The sequence below is a fragment of the Pelecanus crispus genome, chromosome 1 (genome assembly GCF_030463565.1).
Source record: "Pelecanus crispus isolate bPelCri1 chromosome 1, bPelCri1.pri, whole genome shotgun sequence".
NCBI lineage: Eukaryota > Metazoa > Chordata > Aves > Pelecaniformes > Pelecanidae > Pelecanus > Pelecanus crispus.
In genome coordinates, this window is record NC_134643.1 from 26,424,346 (window position 1) to 26,445,950 (window position 21,605).

Sequence of the window (21,605 nt, forward strand, 5' to 3'; positions counted from 1 at the left end):
ACTGTATTCTTAATCATGCTGAAGAAATGAAAGGAAAATGACATTGCTTGAAAATTACAAAAGATTTGACACCCACAACTAGAGCAGTTCAAAATTGTGTATTTTCCTACTGGCAATTAGACAATCTTTAGACAATATTGCCATTAAAAGTTTTCATCCCTGTCAGAGAAATGAGTATTTTATCACAGAGAGATTGAAATCATGCCTAATGAGATAGTGAAGAGATTGGGGAATTTCCTCAAGTGCTGATTAACAATTTCATGTAAAAAAAAAAAAAAAAAAAAAACGACCAACCAAAACCCAAACAACAGATGGTACAGAATTATTTTTCTAATACAAGTCATTCAAGTGAAGAACAAAATAATTTTCCCTTTTTTTAACCTTGAGAAACTGGAACTTGTCGCTCTTGGTAGTTATTTGGTTTTTAAACCAAATAACACACCTTTTGCATATGAAACACACCTTTTGCATATGCAAATTAGGAGCTAATAGTGGAAACAACTCAAAGCACTATTCACTCAAATACCCAGCTAGGATAGACCAATGCAATTTTTTGACTACTGTTACCAAAGGAATATAAAATACCTTCTTGCAAACCTAAAATTTTTATGATCTTTAATAAGTGAAAAAAATTGGCCCACATAAAAAAAGCATTATAAAAAGAAACATTGACAGCTCACATCAATTATTTCAAAGTAAACTAAATCTAACCATAAAAATGCTTATAGACTTTATACTAATATCTTCCAGGCATTAAGAAAACTGCATAGCAATAAAATTAATGTTCTGATTTTTCTCAGGCTTTAAAAAGAGGTGAGGGTCTTGGCACCTTTGAAAGAGGGCCACAAAGTCCTACCTACAATACATACTGGTTATGTTTCATTCCTCTGAAACAAGAAACGTGTTACTGGTGTTATCATAATGCCAAGAAAATTTTCTTGAGGATTAACAAAAAAAGAGCTCCACATTTTATTTTGTAGTACACAAGAAATACAGGAAAGATTAAATTCAAGTTCAAGAAGATTTTACTGCTAATGGGATTTTTGTTTTATTTGAAAGACCTATGTTACAGAATTGTTCATTCCCAGAGAAAGAATACTAAATGAACACAATGTTATTCGGCAAAAACAAGCTTGTAACGTGTAGGATTACTAGAACAGCACTGTACAATCTGGGTCTTAAAATGGATGGTGTTCTTTGGTAAATAGAAGAGATTTCAAATACTACTTAGCTTCAGGGATGAAACCCTTTGGAAGATGAATATGAACGTTCATGTTGCATAACAGAAAGACAGGACAAGGTTCTCAAGGTTAGCTGGTTACCTCGTGATGGACAGTGTAATTATCCAACTAGACATGAACTAAGAAATGAGTTGTGCAATTCTTACGGCAATTAACTAGTTCTTTGGAAAGAAGAAATGTTCCTGAAAATTCATTGCTCAAAATTGTCTTTAATCATGCTGAAGGCTGTCTGACTTGCTAGCATGCTTGCCTGCAATAAAGGAAGCTCAAATTCAATTTCTCAAAACCTAGTGTCTTCAGCGACGGCATGTATTCTGTCCCCATGTGGGACATACCCTGCTAGGCTGATAGAAAAGCAATATCAGGAGACTAGAAGAAAAGTCAGTAAACACAACCCTGACATCACAGTCTAGAGATTAGAGTAGTCAGTAGCTTGGAAAGGGCAGTGTGGGGTCTAATTCCGGGTTCTTCGCCACTTTTAGACATTTTAGATTAAGCAGGATTGGGTAGGGGAAAAAAACCAAAGAAACAAGTTCTAGAAGCAACTGCGAGATGTTTGGGCCTGCCTTCCCCTTGTTCGTATAGCTCCTGGAAGAGCAAGGTCCTGTTTCTTGCTGCTGGTTTACGTGTTAGCACTGCAGAAGCAGTACAAGGATCAGGTTCCTGGCAATCACCAAACAGCAACAATTTCCATGGCAGGAGGTTTTTGCAACTTATTTCCCCATTCTGGACCACTGCGTTTCCTCCCCGGCAACCTGCACACTTGAGAGGTTGTTTGTGGATTTGTAAAGCCCTACGAGAGCTTAGGCAGATGTGTCCCTAGGAAAACTCTCTGGCTTTATCTAGAACCAACGAAAACAGAGCCAAAGGCTTGAGCACTGCCACACACTGTCACATGGCTAACTAGATTCCCAGTATGCTTTTAACTCAGGCCAACTTGCATCATTTCACACAACGCTTGACACAGTTTAGGGTTAGGACAGGGCAGAGACCATCCCGAGTAGGTGATGTGAACCTAGCCGCTCTGTTTTTTCCCCCTGTGAGGGGAAGAGACTTCAGCTGTACAGAAGAAATCTGTGCCACGCCAGCCGGTCTGTTTTATTTCACACTATAGAAATAGTCTTTTGCCCTCACTGACTATGTTATCATGACTCTTTATAGCTATCACTTCTCTTTAGCCTAATTTTTTTTCTTAATGTCTTATCAACTTAGCACGTCACAGAGAAACAGGCCACTGAGGGAACCTAGGCATGTGTGCACATGAAACGCATCTGTAGTTACCTGCTGACAGTTTGAAAGGCAGGGGGGCACATTTTGGTTTGGACATAGGCAGAATAACAAAGCAGAACCATGTTTTAATCACAGATTACCATAAGGCTACTCAGTAAGTGATCTTAAAACATTTATACTATCCCATTTCTGTTTTGCATACAATGTCAGCTACAGCACGCTCCTATAGTCCTATATGGATTGCTTATTCACATAGTCCTGTTGAGGACCATAGATTCTCATCCTAAATTGACAACTACCTCTTTTAACTGTTAAAGGATTAGAAAGATAGGAAACAAACCCATGCGATGCTGTTTATTTTTCTTTTCCCTCCTGTTCTTCCCAGTGCTCTGTTAAGTCACGTGGCTTCTAGGCATTAATAATCACAAGTAAGTTTACTAAAATCTCTCAAAATGGAAATAAACTATTTGCAATGGTTCAACCCTCTGCAACCAAAAAGAATTGTAGTTGAGCATTTTGGACAGAAACACCTTATTTTGTCAGCTTTACATCACTGCAGCACTGGGAGCAATACAAAGACATGGTGAGAGACAACATCCAGTCTCCCTCCTGCAAACCAGCTCAATAATGTCAATCACATTTTTCAAATCAGAGCTCTTTAGAACTGAAAAAAAAAAAAACAAACCAATCAACCAACCAAAAAACAACTTACCTCCAGTATATGAGAATACCCACAAGAATCACTAGACAGATAAAAGTCAGGGCTGATACGACCACAAGTGGTATAACTGTCTTCTTCTCTGATTCCAGACTCTCAGCTAGACCGATACGAGACTCATGGCTACTATTACTTGCCTCTGCAGTCAGAGAAAATTGAAACAGTCCATGTTTAAATTCTGACAAATGCACAGCATGAGTGAATGTGTCTTATAATGAGCCTACTTAATACCACTTACCTCTATTTTTTAATATGTACTGCAGAAAGTATATACATTTGCAAACCAGCTTACGGAAAACAAGCAGATAGAGGGTAAAGCAAAGTGTTCAAGCTTATGTGACTCAGCCTTCCAGCAGTGGAGCCTTCTCTTTGTAAGAATAGCAGATTGTTAAAATGTAGGAGAAGAAAGTTTTTTATTTTCATCTGTTTATTAGCTGAAAGCCAACTGAGTTAAAGAATCTGAATATATAATATTAGAATGTGTAAAGAACATTTTGATATTACACTGTCACTCATACAATGCAAATCACTGCTCTGGCTAATAATTTAACAGGACAATTTTCTTAAAATAGTCACTGTGTGCTTGCTATATTGCAGTTAAGCCTTCTGTATTTTAATACATTGCCCATTCTGTAACTCGCCTTGTAGATACATCCTGCTTTCTTTGAATCCAATTACAGTACTTACTCCCCCAATTATACTGGAGCCAGAATTGAATTTCCTACCTCCATCTTTACAGGTGATCAAATTATTATTTAGATATTGTCTAGATTTCACATTTTTGTCAGCCTTGTAATGCTGGGTGACAGAAGTATTTGGGCATAGGAATCTGTATGAAGATTAATATATTTTAGAATCTCATTAAATAAGGGAACACAATGGTGGACGAGACCAATCCTGCATTTTTAACTTTGGTCATACCTGAAGAAGTAAACACACTAAAACTGTGACTTTGACACAAAATGACTGATCTTTTTCAATCTGTGCAGTTTACTGTGATCTGTGACCATTATATGAGTTAAAACACAGAAATAAGCACTTTTGCACCGTTAGAATTAAATCCCTAGATTTTCTAAGAATGTTTTCTGCTTTTGTGAACAGTCCTAATTCAATTAATATTCTGTATGGGAGCAGAATTTTGCTGTCTAGAAATCAGCTGCACTCCATTGGGATTCCAAGAGACCAATTCTACATGAATGAAAAGCTTTCAGACAAAAGGGAGGAGGGAATGGAGTTGGATCTGAAAAAAAAATGACAACAAATCACATGTTCTAAACAGGATGTCAAAAAACAAACAGCTTCACAGAGTACAGATTTCCAGGCAGCTCTCTGCTTGCTTCCATTTTCTTGAGTTTAGGGGCTTTCAGGGCTTTATATGCAAAAAGGTCTAGGCTCTGATCTTGCAGACATCTTCTTGGTTTTAGTTCAAGATACTCTAACACCCAAATCAATCACTACTCTTTAAATCCTGTAGCTCTGCAGGAAAAGTGATTGCAGGAACACGTTGCTTCTGAAAAAATCTGTCCCCAAGTTTCTGGTGAGTAGGCTAAAATCAGTATCTCCTATTGATTTCAGAAGAAACTATGTGTATGCATGAGAGATCAGAATACGATCCCTTTGAAGCATTCATGCTTGCTCATGCTTGCAACTCTGAATTAAGCAAAGATGTCTTTGATTTACAGGAGACCATGTTAGACATGCTCACATTGAATTTTCAGTTTATTAAAAGACAGTATTTGGCATCATTTATTGGAAAAATAATGTACATGAAATGATACTGTATAGTGTCTTTCAATAATATCTAGAAGACAAACTCTAAGTCTGTTGTACTCCTCCTCCTCCTCCTCCAGTAACGTATAATCCTTTTTGAGTTACTATCAGTAACAATTCAAATGACACCCATTAGGTAAACTATAAATCTCTTACGGTAACACTTATTCACATTAGTAACATAAGTTTTGAAATATTGACTTTCTTTTTGATGATTTTTAAAGAAATGTTATGCATTTTACACAATGTGGTTACTGTTTACCTACTGAACTAATTCACTTACTGATTCAGTTTTAGAATGCCTACCTTGTTAGGACTCCTATTAATTTCAGTATGTTTTCTATTTTATTTTCATTTTTATTTTCTATTTTTCACATTCTACTAGCTCCAGCTACACAGAGTGTCAACTTGCCACCTTTTTGTATTAGTATTCTGTTGCTCATGAGTAATACGACCTCATGTGATTTAACTGTATATTTGTAGGACTGGGCCGAAAATTTCCCATGCTTTGTGGACTCCATTCCTTAGCACGTTTAGTTGAATGATACTGCCCTCTACAGATGCTGTGAGTACTTAATGCAAGTTGAATTTATTTTCTAAAATACCAATTTAACCTTGTTTGTTGGGGTTTTTTTTCAAACATTATAGATTGTTTCTGACTCTACTCTTGGATTTTCAGTACTCTAACAAGAGGCAATGCAAATTATACCTGAATAGTTCAGGTTTTCCACAATGCATTTTTAAATACAAAGGAAATGCTTTATATTTATCAAATTTTTATCTGTGTGAGGTTCAGTTTTGCCTTCTGACCTTATCCTTGGAATCACAGACCACAAATACTCTCACTGACTTTAAGAGGACTAAATAGGAAAATAGCACTAAATATAAAGAGGTACAGGAGAATGTGGCTCTAAGTATTTTGGAAATATGCAAATCCGGCACAAAAAGTCTGCATCTCACTGAAATCTGAAGGTGGCATACAGAGTAAGAATGAAAATGAATGTTTTTATGAGTTAAGATGAATCAGAATCAAACTGAAGCATCTTATTCCTTGCTCAATACATCTTAGAAAATACAAAACAAAACACAAGGAGGAAACGTGCTGCTGTAAGTTAAAAACCAGAATCTCAGAGGTATGTTTCCTCTGGCAGAGGCATGGTTTCCTCTAGTGTATTTCCATAAGGGCAGCACATGTCTTTGTACAGAGAACTTACGTCCCTCTTAAACCTTTAAAACTAAAATTAAACAATTAACACTGAAACAAATTCTGGTTTTAGATTGTGCACCACCCAACTTCTGCTGACAGTATGCATCTATCCAAAAGCAGAGCATGAATCTTCTTACTGAAGACTATTTCAGGTGCAGTTTTAAGTAGCCAGAAGTAGCATTCACAAGATAGACAGCTCAGCATGCACCCCCTGTTCCCCAATGCTTCCTTCATCACACCCACTGGCACTGTTATGTTCTCCTTTTATTATACGTAGATAAACCTTCTCATTCGCTATGGCACAAAAGTATCCCCTCACAGCTTTCCATGGCATTCATTAGACTTATCCGTAACTAACCTGCCTCAGAGATGTTGAATACTGATGAGTGATCGCTAGTAATAGATGAGGCTGATGACTGTGATGATCCAGGAGTTAATTCTGCGTTACCTGCTTCAACTGCCCCTTCAGTGTCTTTCTCATTAAGGTCAGGAAAACTGAAATCTGTCGAAGTCTCATTATCATTAAGGCTATCTGAAGTACCTTGGCCAGAACCACTTTCTTCATCACTTGTAAAAACAGCCCAAGACTTAGACTCTGATGTGTTCTGCAATGGGACACTAGCAGTCTGAATGTGGTTCTCCAAAAACGTCGGGTCGTTGTGCTTCTTGGGTATCACACTCGCTGTCAAAGTCGGTACGGATGTGTAATTACGTCTGTCCATGGCGTGGTTTATCTGACTGTCTGATGCAGCAGTCGAAATTTCCTCCTCTTCTTCAGGTTTCTCAGAATGTGAGCTTATAATTAGGTTACTCTGATCCTTGTTATTGTTTACCTTTGTATTTTGCTCCTCTACTACCATATCCTGAGCTTCTCTATGGGAAGTGCATGAGATACAGTTACTTACAGGGAAGCCGTCGTCATATTCATCGTAGTCATCCTCAACTACAGAAGGCCACAAATCAGTACTGGACATGATACTGGGAGACAACCCAGAGGATTCTCTAGAAGGAACCAGCAACCTACTCAAAGTTACAGGGATCTCACTTTTGGGAGGAACAGCCGTAACAGAAATATGTACATTTGGTAAAGGAAGAGTGTCATCAGTGGACACGTCAGAATCAGAAACAACTGCAGGCATATGAACAGGATCAAAACCAAGTGCAGAACTTGAGGAGACACTGGCAGCCTCACTTCTTTCAAAAACACTTGAAGAGATACGGCTGTCTGCGGGAGTAGCTACATGTGGTAATGTATCATCTGTTAGGAAGGGAGTTGTTACGGCATTCGCTGCTTGGGGGGGAAAGGCATTTGTATTTTCTAAACTGGTCAGCTGGACTGAAACATCGCTACTGTACAATGAAGGCATAACCTGCTGAACATCTTCACTGTTAAACAAACTGGATGAAACAAATTGCTCGCTTGCATAAGAAACAGATAAACCTTGAAGTGACGCTGTGGGCTTACTAAAAGCGTCTGACAACATATCAGCAACAGAAGGTGCAGATGTAGAATGCAGCACGGTTTCAGTTGTAGCAGAACCTGGTGCCATTTGATGCAATATTTGGTCAAATGTAGAACTATCTTTATGAACCCTGGAACTTTCAGCCAATATTGGATCACTAGGCACAACTGCAGCCGTGCTAAGCAGAGTGCCATCACCAGAAGACTGGAAGGAGGATTGCAGTAATGCTTCATTATTTAATGTAGCTGAGGTCTCGTAATAGTACAGCTGAGTCGAGGATAACATTTTGCTATAAGCAGGGGCAGAGAGAGCTTGATCTGAGCTTGCACTAAGCATAGGTTTAAGCAAAGTGTCATCAAAGGCTGGAGTTGTAACATGCAAAGGCTGATCGGAAAGGTGATTTTCTGTGAGTTTACTAATATCATGATCATATACCTTAGTAGTGGGAAAAGCAAGATAGACTGGAAGGATTCCCTTTGTGCTAGAAACAGGAAGTGGGCTTTCTTGCAGAGACGTAGTCTGCTTAATTACATCATTATTAGAAACAGGTGTAGAAAGTTCAGGTATCACTTTACTTTCAGCATTGGAAGCCATTTCACTTAAAGAAGAAGAAATTTGCAGTTCTTTCTCATCTCCATCTATAACATCACCTTTTTGAAGCATCTTATTAACATCACTAAACCCAGATGATTCATACGTAATTTCATCTACAGAATCAGAGGAAGAAACGTTAAGTACCGTCAAAGTATCTGTATCAGGCAAAAGGGACTCGCTACCAGAGTATGCTTCAGACCAATCCATGTCACTAGACAGAGAGCGCGTAGGCTGCAGCAAAGTATCAGCTTGTGATATTACAGAAGAAGGTTTATGCACCAGTACATTGTTATAGCTGCTAAATAAAGGATCTTGACGAAATATGTCAACAGAATCATGCACAAATTCTGCGGAGTCATAGGAAACAGTAAAGCTTTGGAGGGAGCCCACATTACTAGACAAAGCATAAGGAAGTTCAGACATTGTAGATAGTACATGCATATTTAAATCACTGCTGGATGGTTCAACTTGAGAAAATATGTGAGTTCTATTATGACCAAATATCAGTGTCTCTGAAGCAGCATGAGTAGTCTGATGTGACACCACATCAGCATATTGAGCAAGGCTTGGCTGTATTAATGTATCACCCTCTGCCAATGTCAAAGAAGCATGCAGGGACACCTTATCACTTGCAACAGCTGGAGTAGCACTTTGTGGAAACATTTGAGAAACTGTATACAAACGGTGAAACATTTTACTACTGGAAGAAGCAGAGGAAAATGTAAGCAAAGGTACATCATCATAGGAAGACAGGGTGGGTTCAAATGACACATCAACACTGGGAAATACAGGCGTAGCATGCAAGGTGACATCACTATCTGATGTAGCAGGGGTAGTGTCGAGCATCTGAGAGTCAAACAATAAAGGGGTGACTAGAGGAAACACTTCACTACTGTAGGAAGGTTGAAGAGGTATCTCACCATTATAGACTGGTTGAGTTGTCTGAGAGAGTACCTCACTGGCAGCAGAAGCAGAACCATATTCTCCAGAGCTTGAAGAGATAGAGTGAGGTGATAATTCAGCAGAGGAGAAAGCAAAGGTAGAATAATGTGGCAATTCTAAATCCGCATCTGAAGTGTCTTGTGAAACCACTGGGCTGCTGGAATAGGGCACTGTAGCTGGCTTTAATCCCTCTACATAAGCATCAGTGTAACTGGTCTGAGACAATTGCCTGCTATCCGATGTATCAACAGCTTGAGTTGTCAGATCAGTAGCATTACGAAACCATAAATTTCCATCAGTGGAAGAAGGATGCTTTGGAGGCTCATCAGAGCTTGAGGGTGCTACACCTTCTGACACATACTTAATGGAGCCTTGGGAAAGAACATCATGCATGCTTATATCTGGGCTTCCTGAAGGAAGGGTGTCTTCTTGGGAGGTCTCCTCTGTAACCAGCTGTGCTGAAGAAGTGGTAAGAACCGAACTCCAAAAGTCATCAGATTCCTGATGAGGTTTAAAAGGAGACAATAAGAAATCTTCGTCACTATGGCCAGTAGTGGTTATTCTTGTTGGTTCAGTGCCTGAAGAAAGGTATATGTACTCTTCTTCTATGCCTTTGGTGGACTCAATGAGTTGAGGAGGAATTCCAGTAATTGTTCGTGATTCCAAAAAAGGATCTTCCTCTTCTTCAGAAATTTCACTAACAGGTGGAGAAGTAGGGTAATAAACTGCTTTGAAAACATCATCCTTACCATGCAATTCTTCTTCTCTTGTTAAGTATCTATTTGTTTTAGCTTCATTGGGTTTTGTCCCCATTTTTTCTTGACTGTAGCTGGATGTAGTCACCTGGAAATCTTTCCTCATTTGGTTTATTGTACTGTCAGTGCTAGGAATCGCTGCAGTTTCTTCATCCACCTCTGTTTCCTTTTCATCAACTTCATCCTTTGAAAAAATATCATAGTCGAAGACAATTAAAAATGTTTCTAGACACTGTACACAAACGAAAACCAAAACTGCAAAAATACATCTTCCTGGCTCCATAAAAATGAGAGGCAAAACAAGACAACACTTGAGAAGACTGTTAGTCTTAAAGCAAAATATCCTCTTCTCTCTTGGAAATATTACTTATTTGCAATACAAACAAAAAAATCCTGTGTCACAACAACTTCTTAAATATTGTTACTTTTACTGTTTGAGAGACAAAAACCACTCACAGTATTTAATTACTTTATTAAAAAAGCTCTACCTCTTTCCTAATAAATGCATTTGTATACACAGTACACATCAATGAAAAAATGGTTTTGTTATCAGAATCTCTTAGAGATTTGCACTAATATCCTAATGTTGATTAAATTGTCATAGTAACAGAATTTGTAAAATATATTTATGACCTGTCCTTAAATCTGCAGAATCTTCAGAGTTTTCCGGAAAAGATTTCAGGATGGTCAGCATGACTGTAACAGTTTCACAAGTGTTGTGAGTGATACTACCTAGTCCCTGTTATGACCCTTTGTTTGCTGAACATGAATAATGATACTTTGTGAAAAACCTGTATTAGAGTTTTGTCTTTTAAGGACAGATCCAAAAAGACAAAAAAAAAAAAATTACGTGCCTAAATACCATCAGGATTTAGGCAGTCCTTGAGGATCTAAGTTAAAATCTTTTTGTCCCCTCTCCAACTTTCCCTGCCCCAAATCAAAAAACGTAATGTGGAAGCACCTAAGTTGCTCAGCAGGTGTTTTCGTTTTGACCTAGACACAGCAGCACCCACAGCTCTGTGCTGTGCCCCCATCTAGAAACTGCACCTGAACCAAACCTGTCTGAGCACAACTCTGCAAACTAGAATGAGGGGCACGTTCAGTTGCTGAAGGGACTTGACTGGATAGGCACACATAGCCCTAAGAGACACCAGCAGGACAGAGCGTCTTGCAAAATACAGTTGCAACTCCTTTTTCTTCTGAAGATCTGGCTTGGTGATGTGGTGGCAATACCCACCTGTTTTTATTCAAAAGCATAATGTTGAGAGAAGACACCAAGAGATAGGAGACTGGGACACAGTTATCAGTCTAAGAAATTCTCAGTTTCCACTGTATTTTAGGCTGAGTAGATCTCCTGCACTGAAGTGAACAGGGCACAGCAGAGAGAAGAATGTAAAATCAGCAGCCTTTGATTAAAGTGCCCAAGACGAAGCACTGCTGAATAAACTATTAACTGGGGCACTCAGCTAATAGAAGTTATTAGCTTTTATCCAGTCTCACCAGAGTGAGGGCTTTAACCACTAGACTAGAGCTGTGCTTCACACCACAGTCCCTTTTTTGTTCCAGGACCTCTAGTGCACTCACATGATATAAGGTACCTCAGGCATGACTCTCAGGTTTGGATTTCATTCCAAGGGCTAAGTACCTAAAATGTAGGGACAACAGCACCTAGACTGTGCTGGATGGGCCCTTGTTTCTGAAAATCTACTTTCTGCAGGGCAATGCCTGCACTTTTAGACTTTCTTGGTTCAAGTAAAAATCAATTGACATTCACTGGCACTCGGTTACTGTCCTGACAGATGCAATCTAATAATGAGGATACATAGCTTACATCAACAGAGAAATAACTGTACTATTGGTTACCCAGCATCCACAAATACAAGGAAGGGTAAATAGATAGATAGGTAAGCACAGGCTGTCTATTTAACTAACAAGGACTTGCCACTCAGTGACAGTATTGTGGTGGTAGACTGAAACTACAAAATAAAAACTCTGAGGGATTATTTGATATAAATGCAGGTCTTATTAAAGGAACTGTCCATGTTGTAAAATTGGTATTAGAGACCGTTAAAAATGTCACTGTGGCATTTTCACCTCTCTCCCTGCCGGGACACCAGAAACCTAGTTACCAAATATGAAGTCTGCAGAGGTCATCATAAAAACATCCAAAACTGTATAAAATAGAGCTATACTGTAAAGTCTAATAGAGCTATACTGTAAAGTCTAACTTGAGTTCAAGAAGTAAGAGTAAATGGCCCTCCCCAAATTCTGGAATAACTTAAATTCAACCAATAGCACACTGATAGCAGACACACATGAATCTCACTCTTCAGCACAACTGCCTTTCTCCCTCACTTTAGTTTACTACATGCTAGGACTGTCATAAGCAAGCCTAAGTCAAATTTCTCTTTAAACAAACTAAAAAGCCTAACACTGGGTGACAGCTTTGATTCTGCTAAATGAACAATTTTGTCAGACTTCACTCAGAGGTGACAGTAACTTGATGCCCCATTTCCAAAAATATTTAGGCATTTCCTGTGATATCCCTTACTTCTCCATGTACCTCTAGCCCCTGAGAACTAAATAGTGAGGCATCTCTAGAGTTATCTAGGGAGAAATACAGCTGAAAGAGAAGGCTGTGTATGCATATATATGTAAGTACACATAAATGCAGATAAGACATTCAGTTGGTGACATAGTTTTGTAAATTTTCAGAGAATATCAATTCACTTTAGTTGAAATGTATGTATTCGAAATACTCTTTTAAAAATAAGTGAATGCTATACCTCATATTCTTCAGTTTCATTCAGTTCAGGAATGAGGTCAGCCTCTATAAAACAAAAATACACACCATATCATCCAACATTTTAAATTCACAGAATTATTAGTTCTGCAAGGACTCAACTGATTAGTTAATATGTTTATTGAGACCTAATATGTTTTATAGGATTGTGTTTGGAGAAGCGGCCAACCACCTGGGTTGAGGACTAGCTCTAAGGGTAGCAATGCTCATCTAGACAGGACATGTTCAGCCACAACAGTTTTGCCTGGCTCTCATTTGATACTGCAGCACACGTTGGATCTGTACTGAGGAACCACATCGCAGCCAGGGAGAACCAAGTGTACGAGAACATTTTCTATGAGAAAGTACAGTTTAATGCAGAAGTTCAGAAGAGAGAGAAAAAGGTAAGTCTGGGAATCAACTCTTTCTCTACATTTAATCTGAAAGCTCTGAAGTTATTCTTGTAAAATGATCTGTTCTATAATTTTCATACAGCAAATTCCTCATTCGTGCACCCAGGCTTGGAGTTAGGTACTAGTGCAACAGCCATGCCATCATATTCAGCATGTAGTAGGCTGCCTGCCTCCATCAGGGCACACCAAAGACACCCACCTTTCCTAGAGTCCAGTGCTTAAGACCTTTTTCAAACTCCCACTCCACTTGATTTAATGTAAGGACATGAACCCAGTTGTACCACATCCCACAGAAAGTCCAGAATAAACAGGTACTGGGTGCTCTGAAGTAGTGAAGAATTACTCTAAAGGCTTTTGAGGCCTCCCCACTTTTCACAGATAAGTAACAGCTGAAGCAGGATCAAGAAATGAATCTCCTACAGCCCAGGTGAAAATCCTCTCTAAGTTTAGAGGTAGTCTCTCACCTTTCTCTCTGCCTTTTTGGCCAAATCCAATATTGTACTTCTGATGGTGGTCAGCAAGAAAGGCTTCAAAGCAGGTTGCAAGAAACCTACAAGTCTCTGGTAGGAACTGGCATAGGTCTCCAGTGATGAAATCTAATACCCCTGCCACAGCATTAACTCATCTTACTGCTCCTTTGGTCCACAGAAAGGTCCATTCCCTTTCTGAATCTTTCTGAGGCTTTCTCCTAAGCAATGTTCTAGTGCTCCATCTGTACACCAGTGCCAGCACGTATTCTGAGGGCTTATTGGCACTAAGCGAAAATGCCGGTCTCTGAGCTTGGGGAGCGATTTTAACAATAGCATCACACAGAGCTCCATGTTTGCATTTCCTCTGCAATTCCCAAATGAAGTTTCCTCAACACACTAGCATAAAGATGTCATCTTTATACTTCTCATTTCTGCAAAGACAGATGGGGATCTATGACTTAATTTGTATTCTCTTTGGTCTGTCTGTATCTGCCTTTCAAAACAAATTGAGACGTATTATACGCAACATACACTAGATAAAGTTTATCAAACTAACAAGCTCATACAGTTTTATTCATAGATTACAGCATGCAAACAGATTTTGACTAAACAATGCTGCACAAAATCTTCACAAATTGTTCTTTTGTAACAAACTTTTATAAATTACCAAGTACTGAATTAACCTTTCATTAACCCGATAGAGAAAAATTATCTTACCTCTGAGTCCTGGAAGCCTAGGAGGCTCTGGGGCAGGGTGGGGAGGGGAGCAGAGGGGTGGAAGGGGTGGAGGACATAATGATATTCCCTGGCTTCTCAATGATATAAATCAAATATTGTAGACATTAGTGCTGATGGTGCTAGAGTATACAGTAGGGTATGTGCTCTCAAATTCCACCAGCAGAAAACTACAGTTTCTTGCTGTCATCTCCATGGAGAGGCGTTAACATACATATATATATATATAAATATAAAAAATTATATTAACAACACTAAATCTTCAGGCATTTTACAAAGCCTATTTAAATTTAGTTGGTCACAGAAAATGTATTTGTCAAAAGCATTAGAGACACACACTTATAGAAGTTCTGTTAATCTTGTTGCTGAGTTTTTGATTTGATGGGAGGCTATACAAATCTGCTAACATCCCCCAAGCAAGGAGAAGAACCGCACCCTCCAAAAAACAACCCATTGATGTAGGTTGATGAACAAGCTTGTTTATTTCTTCTGGAACCGCATATTGATTATTCTATAGCTTACATTTTAAAATAAAATAATTAAGTCATTAGTTAGAAACTTTTGTAGAGGTCTTTTCATAGCCCATTTTAATGACAGATGAAGAAACAACAGAACAAAGACAAAAAGGGTAACTATTTCCCTACATTTATGTTCAATGCAAATCTTCAAAAAAAACTTTTAAACCAATCTGATTTGTAACTGTAGAATAACGAGCACAACATAAACTGTTTTCATTTCTGTACTGTCTTACGTAATAAATGGCACAGCAAGAACAAATGCGAAGCCTGTTTCTTCTGATTAAATTAGTTTCCGATTTCTACATTTATCAGCACAAAATTAGAAAAAAGCATCCCCTAAATGAAACATTTAAGATATGCTTAGCGTTTTTCAGGACAAAAATCATGAAGACAAGTTACAAAGAAATTGCATAGTTAGATCCTCACAAAGCACTGCTGACAGCATGAGCTGCCGTGCAGGAGACAGCATTTGAGAGCCATATCCCAGCATGATTTTTTTTGATAAACACCAACCAAAGTCTACACAAAGGAAGATGAGAGGAGAGATATATTCTTGTTTTTCATTTCCTGTGTCAGCAAAAGCATGTTAAGTAATACCAGTATTAACTACACAACAAAATACTGCAGAACTTTCAGAGTGATACAGATGTTACCTAGAGAGTCAAAGCACACATTTAGATAGTTATTCAAAATCCAATTCTACTAGCAAATGACAAGTTGGTAAATAAAAGCTGGACTTTTATCAAAGCTGACTAAAACATTGTGTACATGATTCCCTTCATTTTCAATGGAGGTTATGTAGCTACATCACGTAGAGCATCTGGTGACTTTTACTAAGTGGAAACTAACTGGAAACAATTTGAATGTGCACACACACTATATCACAAGAGGAAAGGCTGCCATTCTGAACAGTTTAGGAAAACCCAAAGAGCAGAGGTCTCAACTATGATCATTTGCCCAATGTCATATCAGAGCTCCTGAGGCTTCCACAAACTGAGGCAGAGAGAATGGCTCAAAAGAGGTCCTTCCTCTTATGAAGCACTGCTGAGAACAAGAGGGTTTAAATCCAGTCTGTGGATCTCCCGGAGCCTGCAGAGCCCTCACTAACCACATACGGGAGGCACCCAGACAGGGTCGGGAGAAACTCTCTTGCAAGCATCTCAAAAGGAAAAGGCTAAAACAACGGTCGTGAGTTTTTTTAACACCAGATTTGTGTTGCACAGTGCACTGAAACTTCCCTCATTAAAAGTGGCCACTTCAAGGGCAGAATTCTTCCTGGAAGAGGGCCCATCTAATGCTTCCGCATGACTCATTCCTCACTTTAGCTCTTAACATGAAGATTAATTGATCTGGAGGTGACTGCAGTGAATTTCATCTTAATTAAACTGGCTTACTCAGAGTAATTCTTGAAAATTAAAGTTTTAGCTTATGCTTTATGCGAGTCAATTTTATTTCATGTCTTCATGGTGAAGATAACTTTTCTTTCATAAATTCAGAAGCAGGAGCTCCAAGAAATCCCCTTTTGCCTCAAGATCTATAAAGCAGATCACAAAACCAATTTGATGTTATAGTAGTAACCAGCAAGTTGCTCTGAACAAATCTTTCTCGTTAGATATCTACATTCTCACATCTCTGTTGTTTAATATTTGCAGTATTAAAATATTAAATATGAAAATACTTGCAATATTTGCAACAGTTAATTCAGATGTAAATAATTAGTAAAAGTAAGTATGCAAATAAACATTAATATTAGAAATGAAGAAGTTTTTTTTGTATCTTAAAATTATATCCAGGGTTGAGGATAAACTATAAAACTATATCTATAAACTATAAAACTACATCTATAAAACTTCTTTATAAAGCAATGTACACACATAGTAATCATACTAAGCACATAGGAGGGATTTTTCCCCCTGAATTTTCCTCATCCAACACTTTCAGATGTACCACTGCAGAAGTGTCAAAATAAAAGAACACAAAGTACATTTAATAACTTTGTGTCCATTTCAGATAGGAAGCACCCCAAAGAAACAGTTTTTCTGTAACACATAAAATATTAATTTTGGTATTTCATTTTTATTTATAAACTTCTCCCCCTCCCCTTTTTTTTTTTTAATTTAAAATATCCTTGAAACACTTCATTTGACCTGAAATAATCTTCCTCAATTTTGAAGCTTTTGGAAAACTAAGGAAAAAACCTTATGTAGACCTGAAGCTATTACAAATTTTCAGAACTGCCTGAAATTTGAAAAAAAACCCAGGTGTTTATACAGGTCTGATACACAGATTGTTTAACTCTCCTCTTTGAAATGCTTTATTTAAAAACAAGAAATCCTTATATACATTAATCTGCTTTAATGCAACATTAAGGAGACATATTTAAATGTTCAAATGACAGAAAACACAAAAATACCATTGTCATAGTTATGCTAACCTGTTAATATTTTATATAGATACGTTATTTACATTGTTATCCCTCCTAAGTATCCTTGCATTGCATTTTCTCATTTCTTTAACAAAAATAAATTAGTGGTGTGTCTGTGTAAAAAGGCATGAGAATATAAGACCTTCACTCAGAACGGCTAAATATAATATTTATTGCACCAAATTCTCTTGTCTGAGAATACAAATCTCAGAGAAATTTCTGCTGGAAGAAATTTCACTGGAAAGTGAAATGAGCTTTCCAGGATGTATTTCTAAAGCAAGGCCCTCACTCTTCTTTCCACCGAAATGAATGCAAAGCCACTGCTGACTGCAGCAGAAGTACAACAGGGATGCCATGATCAGCAGCTGTATCTACTCTGCTGGCCAGCTGCAGGCTGCCAAACACCCCGCCATTTCTCTGAGTTTGTTCCCCGGCGGTATTTGCTCGCACCTCAGGCGCACTGCGCAGTTGCTGCCTGCAGTGCTGGCTCCGTGGTCACCCAGCCCCAGAGTGCTCCTGTCTCCCTTCCCACCTCTGCACCCACATTTCCTTCCAAAAGGAGCCACGGCACACAGCAGGGGGGTATGCAACCAAGTCTCACTGACCCTTACAGCAGGGATATAACGGTAGTAGTAAGGTGGGTTATCCTATGGCTATTATCTATATTGGATTTTTTGTTGCAATGTCTGTTTTCTGAGCTTTTAAAGCTGTGATGGCAGCACTGCGCTAATTTGATTCGTTGAACTATTATTTAATAATGACAACACCATGCTGCTTATTTGTCTTTCCATGTAGAAATGGATGTGGGGGTATGTAGATGAAATCTCATCTGAGAAAAATCTTCAAACACAAAATCAGCAAATTCTGGAAAGGAAGTGGAGGAATATAGTATCTAAGAGGTAGATAAAGGATAAACAGAAAAGTGAAATGTCAGGCAGAATGTCAGAACCTTGTCGTAGACTTCTTAGAAAACTGAAGAAGAAAATTCTAGTAGGTATTAGCATAAGACTCCAAAAATGCATTCTTCTTAACACTTTGTGTTTGAAAGACAAGTAACATGCTTATTGAAAACTGGTATGTACTATACCTGAACCTGTGTCCCCCTTCTTCAGACAAAAACGCACTAATATAAGCCTATTACCATTATTAGTTCATAACTCATATGGTAGAGCCTGCTGAGAATCATATTCTTTCTCACAGTAAAGGAATGTTGTTCCCTTGAAATGAAAAACTGACCCGTTTTCCCAAGTACATCACAACATTGCTAAGGACTTTGCTGTAGCTAAACAGACTTAATGAAGTGTAAAACTGAACTTAGAGAATCCATAAATAAACAAGAAGAATCCAGGCCCTTAGATAAAAAATGGTTTCTTGCATGATCAGAAAGTCTTTGATTTTTTCCTATGATTAATTACAGAGTTCTTAATTAAAAACACAGCTCTCACTCACTTTGATTAAGAACTGGGTCTGATGCTAAAACTTCCACAGAATTTAAGGAATTATTAAGGACAAGATCAAGTTTCATGCTATAGTTTCAAATTATTTCATATTTATGAGCAGGCGGAAGAAGTAAATCTGGCTGTGAAATCAGTAAGATTTGTTTGTTAGGCCTTTTGATTTTTTGCGAGGCAGCATTAAGAAGCAAGGGAATTCCATCACCGCAAGTCCTTTGAAATCAAACTCCAAGTAATCATAAGAAATCAAATTTCAAAATCAATTGAATCAGACTTGTAAGTCATATATTGGATTTGTATTACTTGTTTCCTTAATACTTTGGCTGTGTGCATTAATTTTAGCAGGATGCTTGATCCATAGAGAAATAATACCAAACATGGTTTTATTTCCCTACATTATATTGTTGAAAGATACACTTGTGAGATTTGAAATCAGGTAGGTGTTTTTCAGAATATTCTTAGAGTTAAAAAAAATTAACATGCAGTCTTTCATAGGTAATGTTTACAAGGAATGGAGAATTACATCATGTAAAATATCAGTAGCAAAGAACGTGCTGAAGGTTAACTGCAGTGATTTTGAAATTTCATTTTAGCATATTTTGATAGTCGTTCATTTTAACTGGTTTGCAAACAAACTACTTCTTCAAATACAGATTTTCAGCTAAAAGTGATCTCTAAGCTCAAAAGACCACTTACCTGGGTCCTCTAAAGGCATATCAACAATGACTTGGTCACTGTATTTTCCATATAGACCATTAGAGCAAACAGCAACTATCTGAAGAACATAACTTGTATTGGGCAGCAGATTATTTAGAATAGCCCCCTAAAAGAAAAACCATGTTTAATCATTTACTTGCAAGTAAGTATCAAATATTTGGAAATGTTAATTTTTTCATAACACATTTTTCATGTGAACCATAAAGCTCCTTTCTTCTAGGACTCTGATGTATGCTTTTTATATTTTATTGTCACAATGTTTTCAGTCAACTTTAAAAAAAAAAACCTTGTGAATTTTTAAGTGGAGGATACCAAACTATATAATTATTTAATGCTGAACATTAATTTAGGTAAGATTATCTCTGATACATTATGAGTCTTTAAAGAGGGTTAAGGGAACAGATCACATTAGTAAAACACCATGAAGCTGTAATCAGTAACTTAATATTTGTAGCACTATGATTGTACTGAATCTTATTAGTTGCTTGCATAGGTCATTCTTTGCACATCAGTGAGCAATGAAGTACAGATCACTATTAATTGACTAAGGGCTTTATGGCTAAGGAGCTCTGACATTGACATGGTCATACACTTTTGGGGATAGTACAGGCAAATCAGAACAGCAATCTGTGAAAGTCTTCTCTTTTCTGGGCAAGAGAGGCTTTTTTGTTTTTTTGAAATTGTCTTTGTGGCTTCACAGCCAAAAAATGAAGTACAGCTGCTGTGAGCTGCAGCCACAGAAGTAATTTTTTACTGAATCAGCTCCCAGCTACTTTTTAATCCCTTAAGATAATTAACAGTGAGTGTTTTGCCATCACCCCTTTGTACGAAACTTGAAGAGTTTACAGTTACCAAGTCCTGATACCCATCTGTCAGAAACTCATGTTTAGTCTGGTCTTCTCCATCCAACTGTTGATAAAAGACAGCAAATCTCTCAATTGTGGTGTCATATACAACCCGAGGTCTTTCCCATGTAACAAGAAGACTAGTATAATTCTTTGGATCAGATTGAACATTTTCAGGTTCTGAGCTGCAAACTGGAAGAAAGAAAAGAGGAAAGAATATGATATTTATTAAATGGTATAAATGACTCTACTAAGATCTTGAGCCACCTCCTGAGAATACTAATGCAAGTCTTTCATGTGCCTCATTTTTAGCTTTCTACTAAAACATCTGAGATGCCATGCACTATAAACAGAACCAGTATTTTAACACTAGATTTTTCAAAAGCAGGTTAATTTGAGGACTGAGTCCCCTTTCCCTCCTTTTTTATACCGTATTTTGTGAAATATTAATACTCAGTTCCCAAGAAAAAAAATATAAACCACAAAACATGAAGATTCATATATATGTCCTGGGGATGAAAAGATCTCTATTACTTTGTCTTTATGGGTCTATCAGAGTAGCATTCGAAGAGCTGCACATTCTCTCACCACCTTTAACAGACTGTAATCTATAGTAGAATGTTTTTAAAGGTTAAAGGTAAACCTATCACATTTGAGTTTCCTCTCAAGGATGTTTGAATCTTTTTATAGTACCTAAGGAAGATCAAAAGGCCAATAGAATCATTTAGGTTGGAAAAGACCTTTAAGATCATCCAGTCCAACCATTAACCTAACATTACCAAGTCCACACTAAAGCAATTAAGGGTAGACTAGACTAAACCATGTCCCAAAGTGCCACGTCTACCCGTTTTTTGAACACTTCCAGGAATGGTGACTCCACCACCTCAAATAGGGAGAGGCTAAGAAGTGATTAGGTTAGCAGGTAGTGATTTCATGTTATTATATTTTAAGACACCATCTAGACATCTGCTGAAGAAGTCTGATCAGACTGTTGCAGTCCTGGGCCTGGCTTACGCACCCCACCTTTGTGAGCCTGGAACCTGCACTCCAGAAGTCTGGTCAGGCAGCTACTCTTGCATGTCTTCCAGCCTTTCCCCTCCAATACTCCTTTCATCGTAGTCAAGCAAGCTGAACACTTTGATACTCTTTTAGACATATAGACGTACTGATTATCAGTGTGCTAGGAATTTGCTGAGACTCTGACACTGTTTTTTTAAATTGCCCAAGTACCTGTGCATGGCTTAAAAATAATATACAAGGTCAAATGTAGATTAACCTGTATGAAAAAACCACATTAGCAGAAAAGGTAAATTATTTAGCTGAAGC

The 21,605-nt window shown here is 37.9% G+C and overlaps 1 protein-coding gene across 1 annotated transcript in view; it reads right to left on the reverse strand.

The window, feature by feature from the left end:
- Positions 1 to 21,605, reverse strand: part of PTPRZ1 (protein tyrosine phosphatase receptor type Z1) — a 103,036-nt gene that overhangs the window by 27,266 nt on the left and 54,165 nt on the right. The window contains exons 9-13 of the mRNA XM_075727811.1: positions 20,287 to 20,471; positions 19,414 to 19,540; positions 12,707 to 12,750; positions 6,525 to 10,104; positions 3,184 to 3,328 (exon numbers count right to left, since the gene is read on the reverse strand). Of these exons, the coding sequence (XP_075583926.1) occupies positions 3,184 to 3,328; positions 6,525 to 10,104; positions 12,707 to 12,750; positions 19,414 to 19,540; positions 20,287 to 20,471 (4,081 nt within the window). The remainder of the gene's footprint in view (positions 1 to 3,183; positions 3,329 to 6,524; positions 10,105 to 12,706; positions 12,751 to 19,413; positions 19,541 to 20,286; positions 20,472 to 21,605) is intronic.